The sequence below is a fragment of the Ranitomeya variabilis genome, chromosome 7, assembly GCF_051348905.1.
Source record: "Ranitomeya variabilis isolate aRanVar5 chromosome 7, aRanVar5.hap1, whole genome shotgun sequence".
NCBI classification, from domain to species: Eukaryota; Metazoa; Chordata; class Amphibia; order Anura; family Dendrobatidae; genus Ranitomeya; species Ranitomeya variabilis.
The window spans coordinates 91,125,277-91,152,116 of record NC_135238.1 but is presented as its reverse complement, the minus strand read 5'-3'; the positions used below and the strand labels follow the sequence as shown (position 1 = coordinate 91,152,116).

At 47.5% G+C, this 26,840-nt stretch overlaps 1 protein-coding gene across 4 annotated transcripts in view; it reads right to left on the bottom strand.

Moving 5' to 3' along the window:
- Positions 1–26,840, bottom strand: part of PMS1 (PMS1 homolog 1, mismatch repair system component) — a 440,797-nt gene that overhangs the window by 65,669 nt on the left and 348,288 nt on the right. For all 4 annotated transcript variants that reach the window (XM_077275414.1, XM_077275416.1, XM_077275413.1 and 1 more), the window contains one exon: positions 2,945–3,075. In XM_077275414.1, coding sequence (XP_077131529.1) covers positions 2,945–3,075 — 131 coding nt within the window. The remainder of the gene's footprint in view (positions 1–2,944; positions 3,076–26,840) is intronic.

The following is a 26,840-nucleotide window of genomic DNA, read 5'->3' as shown; positions in this document are numbered from 1 at the left end:
CCTGCTCTCGCTTGTCTGGCTGTAAGTAGCAAATCATGATGCTGATGTCTTTGACACTACCTCTTCTTCATTTACGTGCCTAATGTGGGTAGCAGAAAAAGGAGTTCACAAAGGAGAGGGGTTAGGACTTGATCCCTGAGTAGCAGCAGTGTAAGGATCTAGATATTATAATGCTGAAGTGATCAGTGGAGTGCTTGAGCAGCCCATTACGGCTACCCATTTGTCAGAATTGCCAGATAGGCAATCTGGCACCCAGTACAAGACATGTAACAGTGTAATGTACTACAGAGAGGCATCACTAGACAAACAATGTATGTGGTCCACTAAAGCATCAGACAATATTAACCACTAGATGGCAGCCCGATTCTAAAGAATCGGGAGTCTAGAATCCATATATACTTTATTTATTCAAATGTAAGAATAATACAATTAATAAATAATAGTAAGAAAGAACAAAAAATGGCTGCACTCACCAGCTCTTGACAATTCTTGACAGTACGGCACATTTCTGATTGGTCGCTCGCGGCAGGCGGCAACCAATCAGAAAAGTGCCGCGCACCACGAAGGCATATATCTTTGTCCACCCTGAGCGGGTGTAGGACGCTGGTGACATCACTTATCTCCGGACATTATCTCCGGACAAAGCCACGGAAGTTGGCACAAATTGCCGGAAGTAGTATTCTAGGCAATTATATATTAGATTTTAATGTTATCAGTGTTTACCTTTGAACGTTTATATTGTATTGTCCTGTCACCAGCCATGTGTACGATTATCGGCCGAAAGCCTCTCTGGAACCAATAATCACCCCATGTAAAGGTATCTTTATAAGTTAAAGATTCAGAATACTATGACTTTTATCATATCCTGAACAGTCAAGTTTTTTATGAACCGTTAAGGTTTTCTGGTTGAAGTAAAAAAAAATCTGAGTGTTTACAGTTTGAAACCATAAAATGTTGAAAAATTATGTCATTCTTGAGTATATCACTCAATGGTGCTCATAAACGTGTCAAATTTGATCTATAATATACTTTAATATACGTTACTTTAATCTTTAATATACTTAAGAACAGGGCCCCAGACATCACACAGGGGGTCTGAAACACCGCACAGTGGTCCAAAATATCGCTGTGCTCTGCCTGGGGCCCCATATGCTGCCTGGGGCCCCTGTGCTCTGCCTGGGGCCCCTGTGCTCTGCCTGGGGCCCCTGTGCTCTGCCTGGGGCCCCTGTGCTCTGCCTGGGGCCCCTGTGCTCTGCCTGGGGCCCCATGTTCTGCCTGGGGCCCCTGTGCTCTGACTGGGGCCACTGTGCTCTGCCTGGGGCCCCATATGCTGCCTGGGGCCCCTGTGCTCTGCCTGGGGCCCCATATGCTGTCTGGGGCCCCTGTGCTCTGCCTGGGGCCCCATAGGCTGCCTGGGGCCCCTGTGCTCTGCCTGGGGCCCCATGTTCTGCCTGGGGCCACTGTGCTCTGCCTGGGGCCCCTGTGCTCTGCCTGGGACCACTGTGCTCTGCCTGGGGCCCCTGTGCTCTGCCTGGGGCCACTGTGCTCTGCCTGGGGCCCCATATGCTGCCTGGGGCCCCTGTGCTCTGCCTGGGGCCCCTGTGCTCTGCCTGGGGCCCCATGTTCTGCCTGGGGCCCCTGTGCTCTGCCTGGGGCCCCATGTTCTGCCTGGGGCCACTGTGCTCTGCCTGGGGCCCCATAAGCTGCCTGGGGCCCCTGTGCTCTGCCTGGGACCACTGTGCTCTGCCTGGGGCCCCATATGCTGCCTGGGGCCCCTGTGCTCTGCCTGGGGCCACTGTGCTCTGCCTGGGGCCCCATATGCTGCCTGGGGCCCCTGTGCTCTGCCTGGGGCCCCTGTGCTCTGCCTGGGGCCCCATGTTCTGCCTGGGGCCCCTGTGCTCTGCCTGGGGCCACTGTGCTCTGCCTGGGGCCACATATGCTGCCTGGGGCCCCTGTGCTCTGCCTGGGGCCCTATATGCTGCCTGGGGCCCCTGTGCTCTGCCTGAGGCCCCTGTGCTCTGCCTGGGGCCCCTGTGCTCTGCCTGGGGCCCCTGTGCTCTGCCTGGGGTCCCATGTTCTGCCTGGGGCCCCTGTGCTCTGCCTGGGGCCACTGTGCTCTGCCTGGGGCCCCATATGCTGCCTGGGGCCCCTGTGCTCTGCCTGGGGCCCCATATGCTGCCTGGGGCCCCTGTGCTCTGCCTGGGGCCCCATATGCTGCCTGGGGCCCCTGTGCTCTGCCTGGGGCCCCATATGCTGCCTGGGGCCCCTGTGCTCTGCCTGGGGCCCCATAGGCTGCCTGGGGCCCCTGTGCTCTGCCTGGGACCACTGTGCTCTGCCTGGGGCCCCATATGCTGCCTGGGGCCCCTGTGCTCTGCCTGGGTGTAGGACACTGGTGACGTCACTTATCTCCGGACATTAGCTCCGGACATTAGCTCCGGACATTATCTCCGGACATTATCTCCGGACATTAGCTCCGGACAAAGCCACGGAAGTTGGCACAAATTGCAGGAAGTAGTATTCTAGGCAATTATATATTAGATTAGCACTCAATGTGATAAACTTATAAACCAGCATTCTGCAGATGAAAAGCATATACTGACTGATCAGCACTACTTGTTGCACTGTCACTTGAATATTGTTTCAAGTTACAACAGCCCAGCAAAATATATTGCTACATATAGCCATTATAACTCTAAATGCCACTGCAGTTGTATTTCAGCAGAATACTTATATTGTAAGCCTCTATCTGAATAAATCAAAAGACAGAAGTGGAAACTATTGTAAAAATGATGAAAATGTCATTTTGCATAAGGTGTACATTAACTTACAATTCACTATTTTTCTAGTGGATCATTTTCCATAGAATAGCCAATAGCTATTAAGAAAATTGTGATCCCATGATGAATATGTTTTTACTGAAAAGCCAGAATGCAGATATACATACCCGGTATCATTTTTATCAGAAATCCATTACATGCAAGTCTTAAATCTGAGAAGTAAACATGTCCATTTGGTCTAGGACTATCCTTTTGCATACTTAGTAGAGCTGTGAAATATTCTGGTCCACCGATTAATCTAAAACGAAAACACAAAATATTTGAGGGCTAGGATAAAATAAGGGATTTGATATACAATTGTGTAAAAAAGTGATTGCCTGATTTCCTATATTAGACAAAGATAACAAAAGTAAAAACAAAATTCAGTTTTAAAATAAAGGTCTTTATTATTAAGGGAAAAAGAAATCAAAACCTACAGGGCCCTGTGTGAAAAAGTGATTGCTCCCCCCCCCTTAAAACATAAATTAAATGTGGTTGATCACATCTTTGGGAAGCCGAGTTCAAATTCCTCAGCCTAATTACTGCAACACGTGTTCTCAATCAAGAAATCACTTAAATAGGAGCTGCTTATCAAAGAGAAATAGACCAAAAGGTCCTCAAAAGGTAGACATCATGCCGTGACCCAAATAGATTCTGGAACAAATAACAAAGTATTTGAGATCTATCAGTCTAGAAAAGGTTAAAAAGCTATTTCTCAATCTTTGGGACTGCAGCGAATCACACTGAGAGCCATTATCTACAAATGGCGAAAACATGGAACAGTGGTAAACCTTCCCAGGAGTGGCCTGCCAAAACTATCCAGGAGCGCAGCGACAACTTATCCAAGAGGTCATCAAAAACATCATAAAAACATCAAAAGAACTGCAGGCCTCACTTGCCTCAGTTAAGCTCAGAGTTCATGACTGCACCATAAGAGGCTGGGCAAAAATCGCCTGTGTGACAGAGTTCCAAGATGAAAACCACTGCTGAGCAATAAGATCATAAAGTCTCGTCTCAGTTTTGCCAGAAAACATCTTGATGATCCCCAAGACTTTTGGGAGAATACTCAGTGGACTGACAAGACAAAAGTTGAACTTTTTGGAAGGTGTATATCCCATTACATCTGGAGCAGATGTTAAACAGCATTTCAAAAAAGAAACATCATACCAACAGCAAAATATGGTGGCAGTAGTGTGATGGTCTGGGGCTGCTTTGCTGCTTCAGGACCTGGAACACTTACTGTGGTAAATGAAACCATGAATTCTGCTGTCTACCAAATAATACTGAAACAGAATGTTCGGCCATCTGTTTGTGACCTCAAGCGGAAGTGCACTTGGGTTATGCAGCAAGACAATGATCCAAAACACACCAGAAAATCCACTTCTGAATGGCTTAAGAAAAACAAAATTAAGACTTTGGAGTGGCTTAATCAAAGTCCTGACCTTAATCCGATTGTGATGCTGTGACATGACCTTAAAAAGGCAATTCATGCGCAGAAACCCTCCAATGTGGCTGAATTACAACAATTCTGAACAGAAGAGTGGGCCAAAATTCCTCCAGAGTATTGTAAAAGACTCACTGGCAGTTATTGCAAACCCCTGATTACCCTTGTTGCTGCTAAGGGTGGCCCAATAAGTTATTAGACTTAGGGGCAAGCACTTTTTCACACAGGGCCCTGTAGGTTTGGATTTCTTTTTCCCTTAATAATAAAAACTTTCATTTAAAAACTGCATTTGTGTTTACTTGTGTTATCTTTGTCTAATATTTAAATCTGTTTGGTGATCTGAAAAATTTAAGTGTGATAAACATGCAAAAGAATAAAAAAATCAGGAAGCGGCAAACACTTTCACACAACTGCGGGTTACAATAAATATAGATAACTGGAAAATTAGTGGTTATACAAATGGAAATCTCTGTAGCAGAGTATTAGTGTTTAAATATGTACGTTTTTGAGCAAAAAACAAAAGAAAGCTGACTCAATCTCTGCATTGAGTGTCTGTATGTGCGCCACTACGCATGGAGAACAGAAAGAGATGAGAACTGTCTGAGAACTTGAGAACCAAAATTGTAGAAAAATATCAATAATCTCAAGGTTACAAGTCTAGAGATCTGGAAGTTCTATTGTCCACGGTGCGCAACATAAATTGAGAAGTTTACAACCCATGGCACTGTAGCTAATCTCCCTGCACGTGGATGGCAGAGAAAAACTGATTAAAGGTTGCAATGCAGTATAGTCTGGATGTTGAATAAGCAGCCCCAATCAAGTTCCAAAGAAATTCAAGCTGTCCTTTAGGTTCAGGGTATATCAGTGTCAGTACGAACTATCCATTGACATGTCAATGAAATGAAACAATATGGCAGGAGAAAATTTTTGGTAAAACACATCATTCTACTATTTACAGAAAAAGGAATGAGGCCTACAAAGAGCACAGTATCTACAATCAAACATGGTGGAGACCAGGATGGCAAGCAATTGAGGTAGTTCCAACACAGCAGATTAACATGTGTGTCCAGGGAATTACACAGAGAGAAAATGGAGGTTCCTCATCCCAGAATGCCTTGGTGCAACCCACAATGCAACACTCTAATTATTACTAAAAAACACAGGTTATAAATTTAACCACCACTGGGTGGTGCTATAACCCAGCAAAACCAAAACTATGGTACAAAAACTTTTTAATGGATAATATGAACCACACTGTCCTATTAGAATGGACAGAAACTCCCCGTTTGGCATCAACCGATGCCACCTACAGGTTCTTTTGGTGAAAACAGTAAGACAAGTTCCGCAACTGGTCTGAGGGAATTCTCCCCAGACTTGCCTACTTTGACCTCGACCTTACGCACCTTCCCATCTTTGCTTGGGAATATTTTAGTGATGAGGCCTAGTGGCCACTCATTACAGTGAGACTGGCTGTCTTTCATGAGAACGACATCACCGGTTTTGATGTTTGGTTTGTCGGTCTGCCACTTCTTCCTTGGTTGTAAGGTGGAGAGGTACTGCTTTCTCCATCTGTCCCAGAAGGTATTGGTGAGACTTTGGACTTGTCTCCATTGTCATCTGTAGAGGTCCTTGTTGCTAAATTCTCCAGGTGGAGCGCTGACAACGCTGGCTTTCTGAGTAAGTAACATGGCAGGAGTGAGAATGGTCGGATCCTCAGAGTCACTAGAAAGTGAAGGCAATGGCCTAGCATTAATGATGGCCAGGGGCGTAACGACCGCGGTCGCAGCGGTCGCCATTGCGACCGGGCCCCGCAGGTCAGGGGCCCCGGGCCGGCAGGTCAGGGCAGGGCCGGGCTGGACATCGGGCACTTCTGGCAAATGCCAGAAGAGCCGATGCCAGTAGTGGGCCGCTGCACTGTTCCTCCGCCGCCGCCGCCGCATTTAACTATACCGGCGTCTATGACACCGGTATAGTTCAATGCAATGATGGAGGAGAGCGTCACCTGACGCTCCCTCTCCCATCATTCCCCGCTCTGCCTCTGACAGTACACTGCGGGTGCGCGATGACGTCATATCATCGCGCACCTGCAGTGTCCTGGGCAGACTGCAGCCACCAGGAGCAGCGCGGGCAAAAGGAAAGGTGAGGAGAGTTTTTTTTTTTCTTTTTCACCGGACTGTGGGGCCATTATCGGGGGGGGGGGGGAGATGAGATGCGGGCTGTGCTCTATATACCCCTGTGCTGGCTGTGCTCTATATACCCCTGTGCGGGCTGTGCTGTATATACCCCTGTGCGGGCTGTGCTGTATATACCCCTGTGCTGGCTGTGCTCTATATACCCCTGTGCGGGCTGTGCTCTATATACCCCTGTGCGGGCTCTGCTGTATATACCCCTGTGCGGGCTGTGCTCTATATACCCCTGTGCGGGCTCTGCTGTATATACCCCTGTGCGGGCTCTGCTGTATATACCCCTGTGCGGGCTGTGCTCTATATACCCCTGTGCGGGCTGTGCTCTATATACCCCTGTGCTGGCTGTGCTGCATATACCCCTGTGCGGGCTCTGCTGTATATACCCCTGTGCGGGCTCTGCTGTATATACCCCTGTGCGGGCTGTGCTGTATATACCCCTGTGCGGGCTGTGCTCTATATACCCCTGTGCGGGCTGTGCTCTATATACCCCTGTGCTGGCTGTGCTCTATATACCCCTGTGCCGGCTGTGCTGTATATACCCCTGTGCGGGCTGTGCTGTATATACCCCTGTGCGGGCTGTGCTGTATATACCCCTGTGCGGGCTGTGCTGTATATACCCCTGTGCGGGCTCTGCTGTATATACCCCTGTGCGGGCTGTGCTCTATATACCCCTGTGCGGGCTCTGCTGTATATACCCCTGTGCGGGCTGTGCTCTATATACCACTGTGCGGGCTCTGCTGTATATACCCCTGTGCGGGCTCTGCTGTATATACCCCTGTGCGGGCTGTGCTCTATATACCCCTGTGCTGGCTGTGCTGCATATACCCCTGTGCGGGCTGTGCTGTATATACCCCTGTGCGGGCTGTGCTGTATATACCCCTGTGCGGGCTGTGCTGTATATACCCCTGTGCGGGCTGTGCTGTATATACCCCTGTGCGGGCTGTGCTGTATATACCCCTGTGCGGGCTGTGCTGTATATACCCCTGTGCGGGCTGTGCTGTATATACCCCTGTGCGGGCTGTGCTGTATATACCCCTGTGCGGGCTGTGCTGTATTTACCCCTGTGCGGGCTGTGCTGTATATACCACTGTGCGGGCTGTGCTGGATATACCACTGTGCGGGCTGTGCTGGATATACCACTGTGCGGGCTGTGCTGGATATACCACTGTGCGGGCTGTGCTGGATATACCACTGTGCGGGCTGTGCTGGATATACCACTGTGCGGGCTGTGCTGGATATACCACTGTGCGGGCTGTGCTGGATATACCACTGTGCGGGCTGTGCTGGATATACCACTGTGCGGGCTGTGCTGGATATACCACTGTGCGGGCTGTGCTGGCACCCAACACCATGTTGCAGTGCAGGAGATTCCTGCAACAGTCCGAGGCGTATCTAGGGGAAGGGGGTGGGGGGGCGTCACGGAGGTAGGGGGGGGGGGCCCCATTTGGAAGTTCGCACCGGGGCCCATAACTTTGTAGTTACGCCACTGATGATGGCCGAAACTTTTGCCAGGAATGTGGTCAAACTTTCATGTGTGAGTCTTGCGCTACCTGTTTGCAAGAAAATGGAATCAAGGATTATGCGTGCCATTCCTATCATCCTCTCCCAAGCACCTCCCATGTGAGAAGAGTGTGGCAGATTGAAAGTCCAGGTGCATCCCTGCTCACTCAGGTATCTATCCACACTGGTGGCGTCTAGGTTGGAAGGAATTTGAAGTTCTTTCACTGCTCCTGCAATGTTGGTACCTCTATCGGAACGTATGTGCTTCACGGGGCCTCTGATGGCGATGAAACGTCGGAGTGCATTTATAAACCCTGAAGTGTCCATGGACTCAATTACTTCGATGTGGACTGCTCTGATGGACATACAGGTGAACTTAACCACCCAGCGTTTGGCGTTGGCTTGGACTCTTCTAGTGTGCCGTGCAACCACAGACCATGGCCCGAATACGTCCAGTCCGACGTTGGTAAAAGGAGGTTCTGTACTAAGTCTGTCCGATGGGAGATTGGCCATCTTCGGCTTTTGAGTCCCGCCACGGAGTTTGCGACAAATCACACAATTGTAAATGAGTTTACTCATGCATCTCTTTGCTCCAACTATCCATAGTCCAGCAGTTCGTAGATTTCCTTCGGTAAACAGTCGGCCCTGATGTTTCACCAAGACGTGGTGGTGTTGCACAAGCAGGGTCGTGGCATGATGATGTCCAGGAATTATTACAGGGTGCTTCTCCCCAAATTCCACTTCAGCTTCTTGAAGACGACCTCCAATTCTTAACAGCCCATCCTGGTCAATGATTGGATCAAGCTTCTTCAAGACACTATCTCTAGAAACAGGTTGGCCTTTATTGAGGTTATCTAATTCTTTGGCGTAACATTCACGTTGTATGGTGCGAATTATAATCTTGGCATTTTCCATGTTTGGAATGGTAAAGGCAAGCTTGCAGTGGTGCTAACCCTTGCAAGGTTTCTGAATAGTGGGTGATGTTGACTTATAGGACCGAGCCACATGAATCAAACAAACGAGGGCACGAACAAGTGAGTTCCAAGTTGAGAACCTGTTGAAACGGTGGGATTTGAGGTAATTGTCTTTAATCTCCGTACGTAGGACGGATACTTGAGGACGGATTGCCTCATCTGCCTCTGGATCTACCAGTTCAAAGGTGTTTGACCCATCAATGTATGGCGTCGAATGATATAAGAATGTAGGGCCAGTAAACCAGGTTGTGTCCTTAAGATGTCTTGCTTCAATGGATCTGGTTGCGTGGTCCGCAGGATTGTGGTGTGTGGACTCATAGTGCCACTGTTTAGGGTCAGTGGATCTCCTGATCCTTAGCACCCGGTTGCTGATATAGACATAAAAGCGACGAGTTTCATTGCAAACGTACCCCAGCACTACCTTGCTGTCAGTGTAGAACTCGACTTCTTTGACTTCCAGGTCCATTTCTGTCGAGATAAGCTCAGCCAACTCTACTGCTAGCACAGCTGCACAGAATTCCAGTCTGGGTACTGTGTGTTCACGGAGTGGGGAAAGTTTTGTCCGGCTCATAACAAGCCTTACGTGGCATTGTTCGTTGATGTCGGTAGTTTTCAAATACGCCACTGCTGCAATTGCTTTGGTTGAGGCATCGCAGAAGATACAAAGCCTTTGCATCTTGATTTCTGTTGATGGCACAGAAGCATATGGTCGTGCCACGTAGAGACTTGACAGGGCTTCTATAGAGTTCTTCCATCTTACCCACAAGTCTCTTTTCTCGCTGGGAAGCGGATCATCCCAATCGGACGTCTCTTGGGTGAAGTCTCTCAACATCATTTTACCTTGGATAGTTACAGGGGTTACAAATCCCAGAGGATCGTACAAGCTGTTTACAACGGACAGGATGCCTCTACGCGTGAAGAGTTTCTCTTCTTCGCTGATTTGGAAGGTGAATGCATCCTTTTTCAAATCCCACAGTAAACCCAGGCTCTGCTGCATGGGAAGGGAGTCCATGCTTAAATCCAAGTCTTTTAAATCGGTTGCGTAATCTTGAGAGGGAAAGGCTGCCATTAGTTTTTGGCTGTTGGAAGCAATTTTGTGCAACCTCAAATTGGATGAAGCGAGCATTTCTTGTGCCCTTTTCAGGAGACTGACTGCTGACTCATCTGTGGGTGTGGATTTCAGGCAGTCATCTACGTAGAAATGCTTTTCCACAAACGATCTTACATACGATCCATACTTTGCTTCACCCTCTCAGGCTGAATGTCTGAGGCCATAGATAGCGACAGCAGGGGAGGGGTTGTTCCCAAAGATGTGTACCTGCAGCGCCCCAGAGTCCTGGTCGTTGCAGTACTGTGGCTCCGCCGCTAAGGGGAGCTATGGTACGTCTGATGGCACTGAAGGAGTTCATCTGATCAGGTATCACAGACACCAATACATTTCACAGTCGGGCCTCCAGGGGGAGCTAAGGGTTCTATTCACTAGGCCACTCCCCACCATTGTGGGTAAACTGGGGGTCAGGCAGGAAGTTAGAGGAGAAAGCTGACTGGGTTGGAACCAGGCAACACCTTGTGGCAGAGGGTGTTGTGGGGGAAGATACAGTAGGGTCTCTGTCAGGGGTGGGATCCTGACAGAGGCTTGGCAACTTGAGCGAACGTAACGGGACCGTGCCTGCTCAGGATAGCGGCGGTGCCCAAGGAAGGATCAGAAGCGAGATAGATTGTGCTGAGTGAGAAACGAGATCAAGACAATAAGGAGAATACCAGTAGGAGTCGTGCTGTAAGACCGAGGCAACATCCTACTGAGGCGCACTACCGGTGGCCGGAACACCGAGGGAGTATTACAATATTCAGCTTCAAGCGATACTCTAAACAGCGGCAGGACAGTCAGTCTAAGGCGGGCTGTCTCACTTAAATCACCTATGCAGTCTTGGGGGGCAACTTGTGGAGAGGGGCGACTCTAGGGTCCCGGAAGAGCTCCGAGCCTACCCGTCAAACGGGTGCCGTCCCAACCGTAACATCAGGGAGGGACGGAGGATTAGCAGAACATCATCTAATCGAGTTGTGAGGGAACTTAAGAAACAGACACAACAGTTGTGGGGACTTTCCGTAAGCACAGCAGGGAAGGACCGCAACACATAGCGCTAGAAGGAAGGCACAGATTTCCACCTGTCAAGAGAACTCTGGAGGTGCCATTGGACCGGCCGGACTTGCGCAGCCTGGTTATCCGGATTCCGGACTGAGGACCCAGAGATCTTCAGTAAAGAGGTAAAGAAACTACAAACTTGGTGTCCTCGTTATTTACTGCACTGCACCACTAACATCATCTATCCACATCATCCACTGTGCGCCCCTCGGCAGGGTCACGGACCGGGGCCTAGCCACCGTGACAACCCCGGAGCAGAGACTCAGAGGCCCGGTACCGGGTACCCCTCGGCCCTGCGGCAGTGGGGCGCTACAAACTTGGCATCACGAACAGGATCTACTTAAGCCTGAAGAATCAGGTCATGTGTGCCTTGGAATTGTGATTTACTGTGCTTGGACTGTACTTTATTGCAAAGACTGTGTACTGCCATTTACCGCCAAAAGTTCCCGCCAAAAGTCACCACCATTGCAGCGCCACAGGGAGCGCAGAGGAAGAAGAAGGGCGTGCCATGGGAGGATACTACCAAAGCGGCGCCAGAAGTAGCGACCGCCCCCTCCAACTCCTGCTGCGAGAGGACGACCTACCCAGCAGTAGAGGAGAACCGCCCCCTGATTTGCAACGGCGGGAACGAGGTGAGGAAGGAACCTGGCCTCGCAGAAATGGCGGAGCCAGGTGCATGCGTTGCCGCCGAATGGCAGACAGCGACGATGAGCAGCAAGTGCCTGAGCAACGGCGAGGTGATCCCGGCTTGCCCTCACCCATCAGAGGCGGACTCGCGTCCACCGCCGGTGAAGGACCTGAACTCCTTGGAGCCGCCAGTGGAGGAGCCGAGCCTACCTATCCCAGCCACGGAACCATGGAGGGCGGAGCCACATCAAGAGGCCACTCCGGAAGAGCCGCGGTCCGGGCTGCAGCCGATTCCAGTGTCCTTGTCAACGGAACAGGTCGACATCGGTGGAATCACATCAGGCGCAGGTATGGACGGCACCCCTACTCCCCCGGCCGATTCTGCTCCCCTGACCGATCCCGCTCCTGTGACCGCTCCTCACCCCAGCAATAATTGTTTCTTCTTGGTGGAGCGGGTGATCCTCACCTCTAACGCGATGGGGAAGCTAGTGCCTCCGCTACCAACCAAGATGGGAGAACCCATAGATGTGGGCCCAGACGGGGTGATCCTCCGGTGGGACACCCCCTGGACCGGGCCGGATGGAGCCCGGGAGGACGGCCTCTGTTATGACCCCAATGGCAGAGGGTCTCAGAAATAAATACCAAGTCTGCAAACACAAAAAACCAGCTCATAGGGCAGTGGTAACTGGGCTGACCGTATATCTAATCCTAGCACCACAAATAGCAGCAGCCGGGGAACGTGCCTACATTGGTTCTAGACGTCTCGCGCCAGCCGGAGAACTAACTAACCCTAGAAGGGAAAAGATAGACCTTTCTTGCCTCCAGAGAAAAGACCCCAAAAGTTGGATACAAGCCCCCAACAAATAATAACGGTGAGGTAAGAAGAAAAGACAAACGTAAGAATGAACTAGGTATTTAGCAAAGAGAGGCCCACTGACTAATAGCAGAATATAGTAAGATGACTTATACGGTCAGCAAAAACCCTATCAAAATTTCCACGCTGGATATTCAAGAACCCCCGAACCGTCTAACGGCCCGGGGGGAGAATACCAGCCCCCTAGAGCTTCCAGCAAAATCAGGAATCACATTTAGTACAAGCTGGACAAAAAATAAGAGCAATGCAAATAACCAAAAGACAAGGAAGCAAGACTTAGCTTAATTTTGCAAGAACCCGGACCAGCAGACAGGAGCAAACAGAAAGGACTGATTACAACGATGCCAGGCACCAGACTGAGAATTCAGGAAGTTCATATAGCAACACCCCTGGACTAACGACCCAGGTGGGTGCCAAACTGAGGAAAGACAATCCCAGAGTCATATCACTAGTGACCACAAGAGGGAGCCAAAAAAGTCTAATTCACAACAGGCCTCACCCTTGCCATGCTCACTTGGGAGCAATATAAGCAATGTCTAATCCACCACTGGAAGGATCGAGACGAGGCCGAACAACATGATACACAACAGAGAAAGTCTGCGCACGGCAGGAAAGACGTGGTAAAGCGGGGAACTGTGCTGGCCTACCACCCGAAGAGGGGATGGTGCTCCATACAGGAACCGGGACTACCAACTGACGTCTTTGTTACTAGTTACAACGTGAAAACTCCCTGCTGCAGCCGAGATGGGGATCCATTGCAAAGGGGGGATCAGGTGACCTACACCCGCCACTGGAATGCACAAGGGTGGTGCGCTCGGAACGTCCGACGATGCGAGTCTGAGGGAGCGTCACCTGTTGCCCCGATCATGACTGATCCTGATTTGCCAGATCTTGTTACTATCACCACCGTACGCCTTGTAGCGGCTACTGAACTTGCAAGCAGGGTTAGCCTTCAAACCCAGACACCGGCTGATCTGATGGTGCATGAGAGACCAACTACCAGCATGGGTGCTGCCTCAGCCAGGGGTGGGGAACCACCTTCTGTACCGAAAGATGAGTAAGCAGGAATGCTTTAAAATATGTATATAGTTTCTTAACTGTTTGTCCGTTTCCTGTTTTGCTGCTAAACCCGATAAGGATTAACTTTTAAAGGGATCCCTTTGTTGACCCGGGATCCCTATTGTTTTGTTTATTTTTCTGAGTTTTTGCACAAGTTTCCAGAACTGCCACAATCATGAACAGTGCATGATACAAACTTTTTGTAAATAGTTTGCACCTTATTAAAGGTGCTCCCTACTGGTTTTACTTCAAAAGGGACTCTTTGTGAAGATACCACACTGGAACCTTCGCTGAGTACGGACTGGTAGCTTGAGAAGATATGCTACCTCATAGAGACTTGGTCCCCCCTTAAGGGGGATGTTCATTTGTTGCACTTAAAGAATGGTATTGCTTTAAGACTGAGAGATAGCAATAATGTTTTGATAAAGAGAACGTGATGATAATGTTTGTGTGAGAAAGTTATATGTATCCAACTAGTTAATTGTAAAGAAATGCTGATGATGTTCCCTGAAAGAAAGTGAAAGCTAGAAGAAGGATGCAGTGGGCCCGTAGGGGTAGCCGTAGTGTCCAGCATACATGTCAGTAAGAAAAATAATGAGAAGGTTTAATGTTCTATAGAAAATGTTTGATAATGTTGATAGATAACGAGGACAGAAGGTGAACCCTGAGTCCTCCTAGGAGTCATGTAGAGATGGCTCGGTGCTCTTAAACTGAAAGTAATGTTATGTTCTATACTGTGTACAGTAGTTGAAAAGACAGAAGGCTCGGGCTGAAAGGAGCGGTCCTGTAAGAAAGGAGAGGCAGTAGGTCTGGTGCCATTAGGACAGGCGGTCCTGCAGATTTAAAGAAGGAGAATGTAAAAGTTAAATTGCCTTATAATGTGATTATAAGAAGGTCTTTAGCGGATTCAGAGTGTACATCCTTAAAGGCGATGTTAAGTTATTGTTCGAAAGTTTGTACTAGTAGAATACCCGGTTGGGTAAGAAAAGTTATTTATAGCATGTTGCTATGATATTTAACTATGTTTGTAACGTTCAAGTGTCCTCACCTCCCATAAAGGGAAGCTCTGTTTAAATATACTTATTGTTATTACACTCAACAAAACTGTATGTCTTTTTGCTAACTTGTATTGTTGTTTTCTTCTCAGTCCCGGAGTACTGTGTTTAACCAGGGGGGAGTGCAGCGCCCCAGAGTCCTGGTCGTTGCAGTACTGTGGCTCCGCCGCTAAGGGGAGCTATGGTACGTCTGATGGCACTGAAGGAGTTCATCTGATCAGGTATCACAGACACCAATACATTTCACAGTCGGGCCTCCAGGGGGAGCTAAGGGTTCTATTCACTAGGCCACTCCCCACCATTGTGGGTAAACTGGGGGTCAGGCAGGAAGTTAGAGGAGAAAGCTGACTGGGTTGGAACCAGGCAACACCTTGTGGCAGAGGGTGTTGTGGGGGAAGATACAGTAGGGTCTCTGTCAGGGGTGGGATGCTGACAGAGGCTTGGCAACTTGAGCGAACGTAACGGGACCGTGCCTGCTCAGGATAGCGGCGGTGCCCAAGGAAGGATCAGAAGCGAGATAGATTGTGCTGAGTGAGAAACGAGATCAAGGCAATAAGGAGAATAAGAATACCAGTAGGAGTCGTGCTGTAAGACCGAGGCAACATCCTACTGAGGCGCACTACCGGTGGCCGGAACGCCGAGGGAGTATTACAATATTCAGCTTCAAGCGATACTCTAAACAGCGGCAGGACAGTCAGTCTGTTGTGTATCCGCTTTTTGGGCTCCCCTGGTGGTTGCTGGTGGTACTGGTGACTTGTTTGCACTTTGCTGCTTCTGTTCACCTGCTTCCATCAGTGTTTGGGAGTTTCCTATTTAGCCTTGCTCTCCAGTCATTTCCTTGCCGGTCATCATTGTAACCAGAGCCTTCGGTTGCATGTTCCTGCTACTAGTCTGCTGATCAGCTAAGTGGACTTTGTCCTTTTGTTTTGTACCTTTTGTCCAGTTTGCAGTTTTTGTATTTCTCTGTAGCTGGAAGCTCTTGCGGGCTGAAATTGCCACTCCTGTGTCATGAGTTGACACAGGAGTCTTAAAGTAATTTCAGGATGGTTTTTTGAAAGGGTTTTCAGTTGACCGTGAAGTCCTCTTTTGTATCCTTCTGCTATCTAGTAAGTGGACCTCTCTTTGCTAAATCTACTTTCATACTGTGTATGTCTTTTCCTCTTAATTCACCGTTATTACATGTGGGGGGCTGCTATCATCTTTTGGGGTATTTCCCTAGAGGTAAGCCAGGTCTGTTTCTTCCTCTACCAGGCGTAGTTAGTCCTCCGGCTGGCGCGTGGCATTTAGGAAGCCGTAGGTATGCTCCCTGGCTACTGTTAGTTGTGTGGTAGATTTAGCTCACGGTCAACTCGAGTTTCCATCACCCGAGAGCTCGTTCGTTATTTATATGTTTCCTACGTTCCCTTGCCATTGGGAACCATGACAGTATGACCGGCCAGTGTTAAACTTATTGGCAGAAGAAAGGAGAGAAAAAAGAAGTCTGTAAATTTTTTTTTTTTTTTCGTTTCCCCTATGCTTGCTCCATAGTTGGATCAGTTGTATTTCAGCTCTAATTACTGCCTTTGCCTTTCTCTCCTTATAATCCTTGAATGGCTCTGAGCTCACCTGTTTAAAGATGGATCCTCAGAGTTTGGCTGCAGGTTTAAATAATCTTGCTACGAAGGTTCAAAATTTACAAGATTTTGTTATGCATACTCCTATTTCTGAACCTAAAATCCCTACACCAGAGGTGTTTTCCGGAGATAGATCTCGGTTTCTGAATTTCAAATATAATTGTAAATTATTCCTTTCTCTCAGACCTCACTCCTCAGGAGATCCTGTCCAGCAGGTTAAGATTGTAATTTCTTTGCTGCGAGGTGACCCTCAAAATTGGGCATTTTCATTGGCACCAGGGGATCCTGCGTTGCTCAATGTGGATGCGTTTTTCCTGGCTTTAGGGTTGCTTTATGAGGAACCTAATTTGGAGATTCAGGCTGAAAAAGCTTTGATAGCCCTATCTCAAGGGCAAGATGAAGCTGAGATATACTGCCAAAAATTTCGTAAATGGTCTGTGCTTACTCAGTGGAATGAGTGCGCCTTAGCGGCAAATTTCAGAGAGGGCCTTTCTGATGCTGTTAAAGATGTTATGGTCGGGTTCCCTGCGCCTACAGGTCTGAATGAGTCCATGACAATGGCAATTCAGATTGATCGGCGTTTGCGGGAGCGCAAACCCGTGCACCATTTGGCGGTATCTTCTGAAGAGACGCCAGAGAAAATGCAATGTGACAGAATTATGTCCAGAAGCGAGCGGCAGAATTATAGGCGTAAAAATGGGTTATGCTTCTATTGTGGTGATTCTGCTCATGTTATATCGGCATGCTCTAAACGTACTAGGAAGGTTGACAAGTCTATTTCAATTGGCACTTTACAGTCCAAATTTATTTTGTCTGTAACCTTGATTTGTTCATTATCAGTTATTACCGTGGATGCCTATGTGGACTCTGGCGCCGCTCTGAGTCTTATGGACTGGTCCTTTGCCAGGCGCTGTGGGTTTGATTTAGAGCCTCTGGAAGTCCCTATACCTCTGAAGGGTATTGATTCTACACCTTTGGCTTGTAATAAACCACAGTTCTGGACGCAAGTGACTATGCGTATGACTCCAGACCATCAGGAGGTGATTCGCTTCCTTGTGTTGTACAATTTACATGATGTTTTGGTGCTTGGATTACCATGGTTACAGTCTCATAACCCAGTCCTTGACTGGAAAGCTATGTCTGTGGTAAGCTGGGGATGTTGGGGACTTGGTGTGGTTGTCTTCCCGTTTTGTCCCTATGAGGGTTTCTTCTCCCAAATTTAAGCCTCGGTTCATCGGTCCTTATAGGATTTTGGAGATTCTTAACCTTGTTTCCTTTCGTTTGGACCTCCCGGCATCTTTCGCTATCCATAATGTGTTCCATCGGTCGTTGTTGCGGAGATATGAGGTACCGGTGGTTCCTTCTACTGAACCTCCTGCTCCTGTGCTGGTGGAGGGTGAATTGGAGTACGTCGTAGAGAAGATCTTGGACTCCCGTATTTCCAGACGGAGACTTCAATATCTGGTTAAATGGAAAGGCTATGGTCAGGAAGATAATTCTTGGGTAACTGCCTCTGATGTTCATGCCTCGGATTTGGTTCGTGCCTTTCATAGGGCTCATCCAGATCGCCCTGGCGGTTCTTGTGAGGGTTTGGTGCCCCCTCCTTAAGGGGAGGGTACTGTTGTGTATCCGCTTTTTGGGCTCCCCTGGTGGTTGCTGGTGGTACTGGTGACTTGTTTGCACTTTGCTGCTTCTGTTCACCTGCTTCCATCAGTGTTTGGGAGTTTCCTATTTAGCCTTGCTCTCCAGTCATTTCCTTGCCGGTCATCATTGTAACCAGAGCCTTCGGTTGCATGTTCCTGCTACTAGTCTGCTGATCAGCTAAGTGGACTTTGTCCTTTTGTTTTGTACCTTTTGTCCAGTTTGCAGTTTTTGTATTTCTCTGTAGCTGGAAGCTCTTGCGGGCTGAAATTGCCACTCCTGTGTCATGAGTTGACACAGGAGTCTTAAAGTAATTTCAGGATGGTTTTTTGAAAGGGTTTTCAGTTGACCGTGAAGTCCTCTTTTGTATCCTTCTGCTATCTAGTAAGTGGACCTCTCTTTGCTAAATCTACTTTCATACTGTGTATGTCTTTTCCTCTTAATTCACCGTTATTACATGTGGGGGGCTGCTATCATCTTTTGGGGTATTTCCCTAGAGGTAAGCCAGGTCTGTTTCTTCCTCTACCAGGCGTAGTTAGTCCTCCGGCTGGCGCGTGGCATTTAGGAAGCCGTAGGTATGCTCCCTGGCTACTGTTAGTTGTGTGGTAGATTTAGCTCATGGTCAACTCGAGTTTCCATCACCCGAGAGCTCGTTCGTTATTTATATGTTTCCTACGTTCCCTTGCCATTGGGAACCATGACATCAGTCTAAGGCGGGCTGTCTCACTTAAATCACCTATGCAGTCTTGGGGGCAACTTGTGGAGAGGGGCGACTCTAGGGTCCCGGAAGAGCTCCGAGCCTACCCGTCAAACGGGTGCCGTCCCAACCGTAACATCAGGGAGGGACGGAGGATTAGCAGAACATCATCTAATCGAGTTGTGAGGGAACTTAAGAAACAGACACAACAGTTGTGGGGACTTTCCGTAAGCACAGCAGGGAAGGACCGCAACACATAGCGCTAGAAGGAAGGCACAGATTTCCACCTGTCAAGAGAACTCTGGAGGTGCCATTGGACCGGCCGGACTTGCGCAGCCTGGTTATCCGGATTCCGGACTGAGGACCCAGAGATCTTCAGTAAAGAGGTAAAGAGACTACAAACTTGGTGTCCTCGTTATTTACTGCACTGCACCACTAACATCATCTATCCACATCATCCACTGTGCGCCCCTCGGCAGGGTCACGGACCGGGGCCTAGCCACCGTGACAACCCCGGAGCAGAGACTCAGAGGCCCGGTACCGGGTACCCCTCGGCCCTGCGGCAGTGGGGCACTACATACCTTCATACGATATTCCACGATGTCCTTGTAGGGGTCATTATCGCGGTACCAGAAAAACCTCAAGTAGTTTCTGTGTTCTTCTTTAACAAGGAAGCAGTGAAACATCTGTTGTATGTCGGCCCTAAATGCTACTGCATCTTTGTGGAAACGAAGAAGTACTCCCAGAAGTCTGTTGTTGAGGTCTGGACAAGACAGAAAGACGTCGTTTAGAGAAACACCTTCGTATCTGGCACTTGAGTCAAATACCACTCTTATCTGACCTGGTTTCTTCGGATGATACACGCCGAAAATAGGTAAGTACCAACATTCCTCGGAATCTTGAAGTACAGGTGCAATTTCTGCGTGGCCACTCTGGAATATTCTCTCCATGAAGGTAAAGAAGTGTTCTCTTGTTTCTGGTGCCTTCTGCATTTTGCGTGTAAGGGAGACAAATCGACTGTAGACAAGTTCTCTGTTGTTGGGTAAGCGTTGCCTCTGTGGTTTGAATGGCAAAGGTGCGACCCAACTCTTTGATTTATCTCTTACTATCTCTCGCTCCATGATGTCCAAGAACAGTCTGTCCTCTATGGACGTTGCTACCTGGTTCTCTTCTCTTGTCCTGTGGAGAACTGTGCACCCTATATGATCTTGCTCACCGTCGCATGTATGGTCTTCACAGGAAGGATCAGCTAACAGACAAGGTGGAGGGGTGTGGTGTGGCAATTCTTTAATGAGGAAACTGCTCTCGCATGGCTGGAAGAGAGATGGACGTCCATTCTCGAGGGTATTGGTGAGCATGCTGTTGACTGATGTCGGCCTGTGTGCTTCACGCAAACGGACGTCTCCCACAATGACCCATCCTAGGTCAAGTCTCTGAGCATATGGGGTGTTTTGTGGGCCGTTAATCTGTCCTCTAGCCTTGTGGACCCGTAGTATGTCTCTTCCGAGGAGTAAGACGATAGGAGCTCCTTGGTCAAGCTCCGGTATCAGGTGAGCTATACATCTCAAGTGGGTGTGATGAGCTGCTACCTCTGGTGTAGGTATCTCCGACCTGTTGTCGGGAATCTGGTTGCACTCCAGTATTGATGGCAAGGATAAGCAGGTTTGACCGTCTATAGACTCTACTTTGAATCCGGTCCCTTTTCTCCCCGCCGTCTCGACAGTACCTGCACATGTCTTCAAGGAGTACGGAGAGCCGGGACCAGCAATGTTGAAAGTGTCGAAGAAAAAGGACTTAGCTAGACACCTGTTGCTCTGATCGTCCAAGATTGCATATACCTTGATTGCCTTATCCCGTTGGCTCGCTGGGAATACTCTGACAAGACAGATCTTCGAGCAGGATCTTCCTGCTACGAGTTCGTTGCAGATCTCTGTACACTAAGAAGTGACCACTGGAATGTCCATGTCAGTGTCCATCTGTTTTTCGGCAGACTCTTCTACTCGTGACGATACCCCTGAGGGTGGTCCAGGGTGTAAGGCCGTGTTGTGCTCCACACTACTACATTCTGCGCATTTCACACTGGTTTTACAGTTCTTGGCGAAGTGTGACGTCGTCGCGCAGCATCTGAAGCATATCTTGTTTTCCTTTAGGAAACTCTTACGGTCTTCTAGAGACTTCTCCCTGAAGGCTCTACATTTTAGTAGAGGATGAGGTTTCTTGTATAGGGGGCAGTGTTTGCTGAGATCCTGCGGTTTGTCCTCTTCTGGAGAGGACTTACTTGCCCTGTAAGGAAAACCTGTGGAGGTAACATTAGTTTTGTGGACTGCCACTGGTGTTTTACTGGGTTTTAGACCAGAGGCAGTGGTACATGATATAGTGAAATCGAAACTGGGGTCATTTCTAACTTTAGCTTGCTAAGCAACAAAGTCTACAAACACCCTGAAAGGAGGAAATGGTACCTTATGAGCCTGTTTGTAACGGGACCCGTGACTGACCCACTTTTCTTGTAAGTTGTAAGGGAGCTTTTGGACAATCGGGTTGACACCTCTGGCAGTGTCCAGGAATGCCAACCCTGGTAGGTCACCTTCTGCCTGAGCAGCATGTACCTCCATTAACAAGTCGCTCAGTTCCCTGAGCTTTTGATAACCCTTATTTGCTATCTTGGGGAAATCATCAATTCTTTTATACAAAGTGTTTTCTATAGCTTCTTTTGACCCATAACATTCTTCGAGTCTCTCCCACACCATACGAAGTCCTGTGTGTGGGTACTTTATGTTAATGTTCCTGATTCTTTTGGCGTGTTCAGCTGACTCGTTCCCAAGCCACTTTACCAGTAGATCTAACTCTTCACTGCTGGAAAGATCCAAGTCTCTGATGGCGTTCTGGAAGGAGGCTCGCCATGCTCTGTAGCTTTCAGCTCGATCAGTGAACTTTACAAGTCCCTTGGTCACCAGCTCCCGGCAGGTAAAGAACCTTGCAAAGTTCATAGTGGCTGAGTCAGTGCCAACATGAGCTGGTGTGCTGTTGTCATGCGGTGTGTGTGGTGCGTCCTCATACCTGGTAGGAGCTTCTGGCTTAGGAAAGTCTGTATAAAACCGTTCCGAAGTGAAGGGTGTCCCCGTCAGTCTGGGAGGAGGCCGTACCTTCTGTTCTGTAAGACGGTAGTGGTGGTCGACGTCGTTTCACAGTATACCTTCCTGCTTCCAGTACGGTGTTTGGAGGAAGGATCTCTGGTAATCTGTATAGACTGGTTGGTGTAACGGATCAGAGTTGTCTTCTATTCTGGGATGTTGGTAGACATATTCTGAGACGCGTTGAGCAGGGTCCTGATGATCAAGGTCTGGTCCACGTACGTCGCTGTCACGCTCAGATTCAGGAAACTCCACGGCTTCTAAGAACTCAGCTTTGGCTATTGCGGCTGCTGCTTCTTTTTCAGCGGAAAGCATTTCTAAGGTCGCTTGCAGGCGGGCTCTTTTTGCTTTTTTTTTTTTTTTTAATTCGTTTATTAAAACATTTAAATCACATGTACATACACAGTTTACATATTTCCAGGTCAGCGCAAGTACATTATAATGATAGATTCATTAACATAATGCTATATACACCGATCGGGTCATGCAAAGTTGAAATATAATAGTATGTCACATATACTGAAAATCCTAAAGCTCAACCTATCTTACTGCCTAAACAAAACGGTCTCCACCACATTAGCATAACAGTTTTGATGCTCAGCGTGAATCACTCGATTTCTCAAATCTTTACTATACTGAGTCTAGGCCCTCAATCACGAGATGACATGGTGAGGTACGACGAGTTCCACAAGTCCCAGATTTTATTACATTTCTCCAAACAGCCTCTATTTTGGTATAAAGTGCGTTCATATGGCACAATTAAATTTACCAACTCTATCCAGGCCCTAAGAGACGGATGTGAAGTGCCCATCCAACGCAAAGCAATCAACTTTCTTGCTAGAAAAAGTGTCTCTCTCAAAAAAATTTGAACATGGTGGCCCCACACCTCCTCCTCCAGTATCCCAAACAAACACACTGACGGGGTCAGGGGAACAGGGACATGTATAAGGGAAGTCAACAACGAGGCCACCTCCCTCCAATAAGACATAATAACTGGACACTCCCATATCATGTGTATGAAGTCCGCCTCCTCCATATGACATCTGGTACATTCTGAAGACCGGGACCACCCAATTTTAAATAGTCGTAATGGGGTTAGATATGATTGATGCAAAATATATAACCTAGTAGAGCTTTTCTGTGCCTGTGCACGGCACGTGTTTGTCCAGTCTTTTTGCGGGGAGATACGCCTGTCACCGGCCGGGACAGCGACCCCCAGATACATTGGGACTTTGCGTTCTAGCTTTTTTCATAAGCCACCTCGGGCTATTCAAGGAGCGGCATTCAAGGACAGTACTCATAAGGATCCCGTACCATCAGGAGATTCAGGTTTATATTCAGCGCACCAGGAGCAAGGTATACTGAAGCACCCTATTAATACTCTGTTCTAAGGGTGTTATGCATATTTATTTATTTATATTTTTAGACTGATATTTTTAGCGCAAATATAACATTTATATATATTTTACATTGCCTACCATTTGATGAATAGGGTGGTTTTCATCATCATATTTGCTGCAAATTTATTCAGTTTTCGGGCAGCGCCCTCTGGACTCCTATTTATTTTTATTTCAAAATATATAACTGTATCATTTTATTATTAGCCGAGGGTGACACCTTGGTTGGGGACTCAAGGGCCATCTCCCAGTCCTCACCCTGTAGGTCTGGTATCAGGACCCTCCACTTTTCCCTTATCGGCAACAAGGTAGCATCAGCACCCATGGATAACATATAAGTATACAATGCAGAGATAAGACCACGGGGTCCCTGTGACTTGAAGATCCCTATCAGTGGGAGAGAGGATATTACTTGTGCTACTTCCACGCTATGAATATGTGACTGGATCGCCGATCTGAGTTGAAGATATCGAAAGAACTGAGGCCTCGGTATATCGTGTTTATGCTGCATTTGTTCAAAGGATATTAGGGTTCCCTGCTCATAAAGGTCACCAGGCGACGAAACACCATGCGATTTCCAGAATTGAGCGGAAGGGTGATTCAGCAAACTCGGGAAATATTCATTATCCCATAATGGCATTTCAGCTACAATACCATCAAAGTGAATTACCTTTTTCACTTGTCGCCAAATTAACCTTGCCAACCGAAGCAGTGGCAATAATCTAGGGACAGAGGGTTTGTTTATTTCCAAGAAACCCAACGGGCAGTAGATCTTAGCAGCCTGAGCCAGATGGTTTTCCGAGTTCGGTAGATCTCCTCCAGGCATCCATTTTCCCAGAGCTCTAAGCTGTCCAGCTAAATAGTATAAAAAGAAATCTGGCAACGCCGCCCCTCCCATTTGCTTAGATCTGTGTAAGGTAGATAGTTTAAGTTTGGGTCTAGCCCTTCCCCAGATAAAGGATGTAGTTAATGAGTTCAAATTGGCAAAAAAGGATTTAGGGACCGGTACTGCACTATGCTGAAGGGAGTAGTTAAGTTTCGGGAGAAGTATCATTTTAATCAGGTTTATGCGACCCGAGACAGATAAAGGCAATTTGCTCCAAATAACAAATTTATGTTTAACAAATTCCAGCAGCGGGAGAACATTAAATTGTAAATCAAGTCTACTATATCTTGGTATAATTATTCCTAGGTATTTAAAGCTAGTGACAACCGGTAATGGGGATAAAGTATTAAGGTGTGACGCCGAGTCATGAAAAAGGGGCATCAAGGCAGATTTGTCCCAGTTAATATATAGGCCCGAACATCCACTGAATCCCTCTATAGTGGTAATCACATGTGGCAGGGTCTCCTCCACCTCATCCAAAAACACCACCATATCGTCTGCATATAGACCAATAGTATCCGTGCGATCTGCTATCGTAATGCCCCTAATAAGTGGGGAGGACCTCATACGAATCGCCAACGCCTCTATCGCAAGGGCAAACAAGGCCGGAGATAGAGGACATCCCTGGCGAGTCCCTCTCTTTAAGGAGAATGATTCGGAAATAGAGTTATTAATAATTATCCGGGCTCTTGGTTTCAAATATAATGCTGCGATCCATTTTTGGAATTTAGGACCAAATTGATATCGTTGCAAACATGCAGATAGGAAAGGCCATTCAAGGGAATCAAATGCCTTAGCCGCGTCCAGCGAGGCTGTGGCCCATTTATTCTCAGGTACCAACGTACTATATTGAGCTATTGATTGAACCCTCCTGATATTAATAGAGGTACTCTTGCCCGGCATAAAACCTGTCTGGTCTGGATGTATTATATCTAATATTACCGTATTTAACCTAGTAGCTAGGATTTTAGTGAAAATCTTATAATCCACATTAACTAGTTAAATAGGACGATAAGATCCGCAGTCTAGGGGGTCCTTCCCTTCCTTTTTTAAAACTATGATATTTGCTTCATAATAAGAATCCGGCAAGGAACCACCCTCCCAAATCCCCTGAAATACTTTCAAAAGAACTGGAACCAGAGCATTTCTATATTTTCTATACATTTCTATAGGGAAACCGTCCGGGCCAGGTGCTTTGCCAGAAGCCATATCTGTTATGGCCTTATTTACCTCATCAAGAGTAAAGTCTGCGTCTAAAAAGGCTTGCTGTGTAGCATTCAGCGTAGGGAACACTAAGTCTGATAAATAGTTTAGGCATTTTAAAGTATCAAGATCTCCTTTGGAGCTATATAGTTCTTTATAAAAATCACAAAAGCATTGGAGTATGTCGTCTGTTGAGGTTACTACAGAGTCGTCTGACTTCCAGATTTTAAGTATAGTGTTGGACGTATTATGCTGACGTACCATATATGCTAAGAGTCTACTGGACTGGTTTCCCAGTTCAAAGTATGCCTGCTTAGTAAAAAATAGTTTGCGCTTAGATTTAGTGTCAGTATATTGATTATGTAGTCTGTACACGTGTAACCACTCCATCCTGTTCTCACTTGTCTGGTTAGCTATATAGGCCGCCTCCGAGTCCCTCAGTCGCTTTTCCATGTCATCATCTTCCTTTGAGGTCAGACGCTTAATATACGAGATGGTAGAGGACAAACAACCCCTCAGGTATGCTTTAAGGGCATCCCAAAGAATATTAATATTTTGTGGCATAGGATGGGATGCAATGAAACAGTCCAGTTGGTCAACAGTCCGGTCCTCTGGGCCTATTAACTTCAGCCAGAATGGATTTATTTTGCAAGTTATAATGTTCTTCACCCGACCCAACTTAAGTTTAAGGATCACTGGACTATGGTCGGAAATGCCTCTACTCCCATGACTCACCTCTCCCACCCGTACCGCCAAGTTACTGGAGCCAAATATATAATCTAAGCGAGATAAAGTGCGTCTGACGGATGAGTGACAAGTAAACTCTTTTACGTCGGGGTGGTGTGTTCTCCAGAGATCTAACCAACCAGTACCTTCCATGAATATTGACAATCGAGACGGTGAAGGACCCACATCTGTGATCTCTCCATCGAGTCGAAGTCTGTCCATACATTCATCCATTAACAAATTAAAATCTCCCATACATATAACATGCGCATCTGGATAATTTAAGGAAAAGCTAACCGCTTTCTTGACAACCGACATATTAGCAGGGGGAGGGTTATATATACACATTATAACATAATCCTCCGAATTCACAATCGCATGCACAAACACAAAACGACCCTCCGGATCTCTCCGGACCTCTCTGACCTCCCATCTAATATCTTTATGAATTAACAAAGATACTCCTCTAGAGTAGCTGGTATGGAATGCATGCACAGACCACTGTATCCACGGTTTCTGCACACAGCGAGCTGAGTCTCTAGTCAGGTGTGTTTCAACCAAAGCTACTATATGGGGGTGATAACGTCGTATCTGAGAAAATACTTTGACTCTCTTACGAGGCGATCCAAGGCCTCTCACATTCCAAGTCATGCATGTTATATCAGACGCCATATCTCGTCAGCCTAGAACATACAGTGTCACGCCGAACTTCTGTCACGCCGGTGGTGGAGAAAAACATGGCAGCAATTTCTATATAAATAACAATAAACAAAACCAAAACAATGAAAAGCAAGAAGAGCTTCATAAGGGAGCAAAAATTCGTGCTCCACATATCCCAATCCAAAAAGGGGAATACCATCTCTGAACG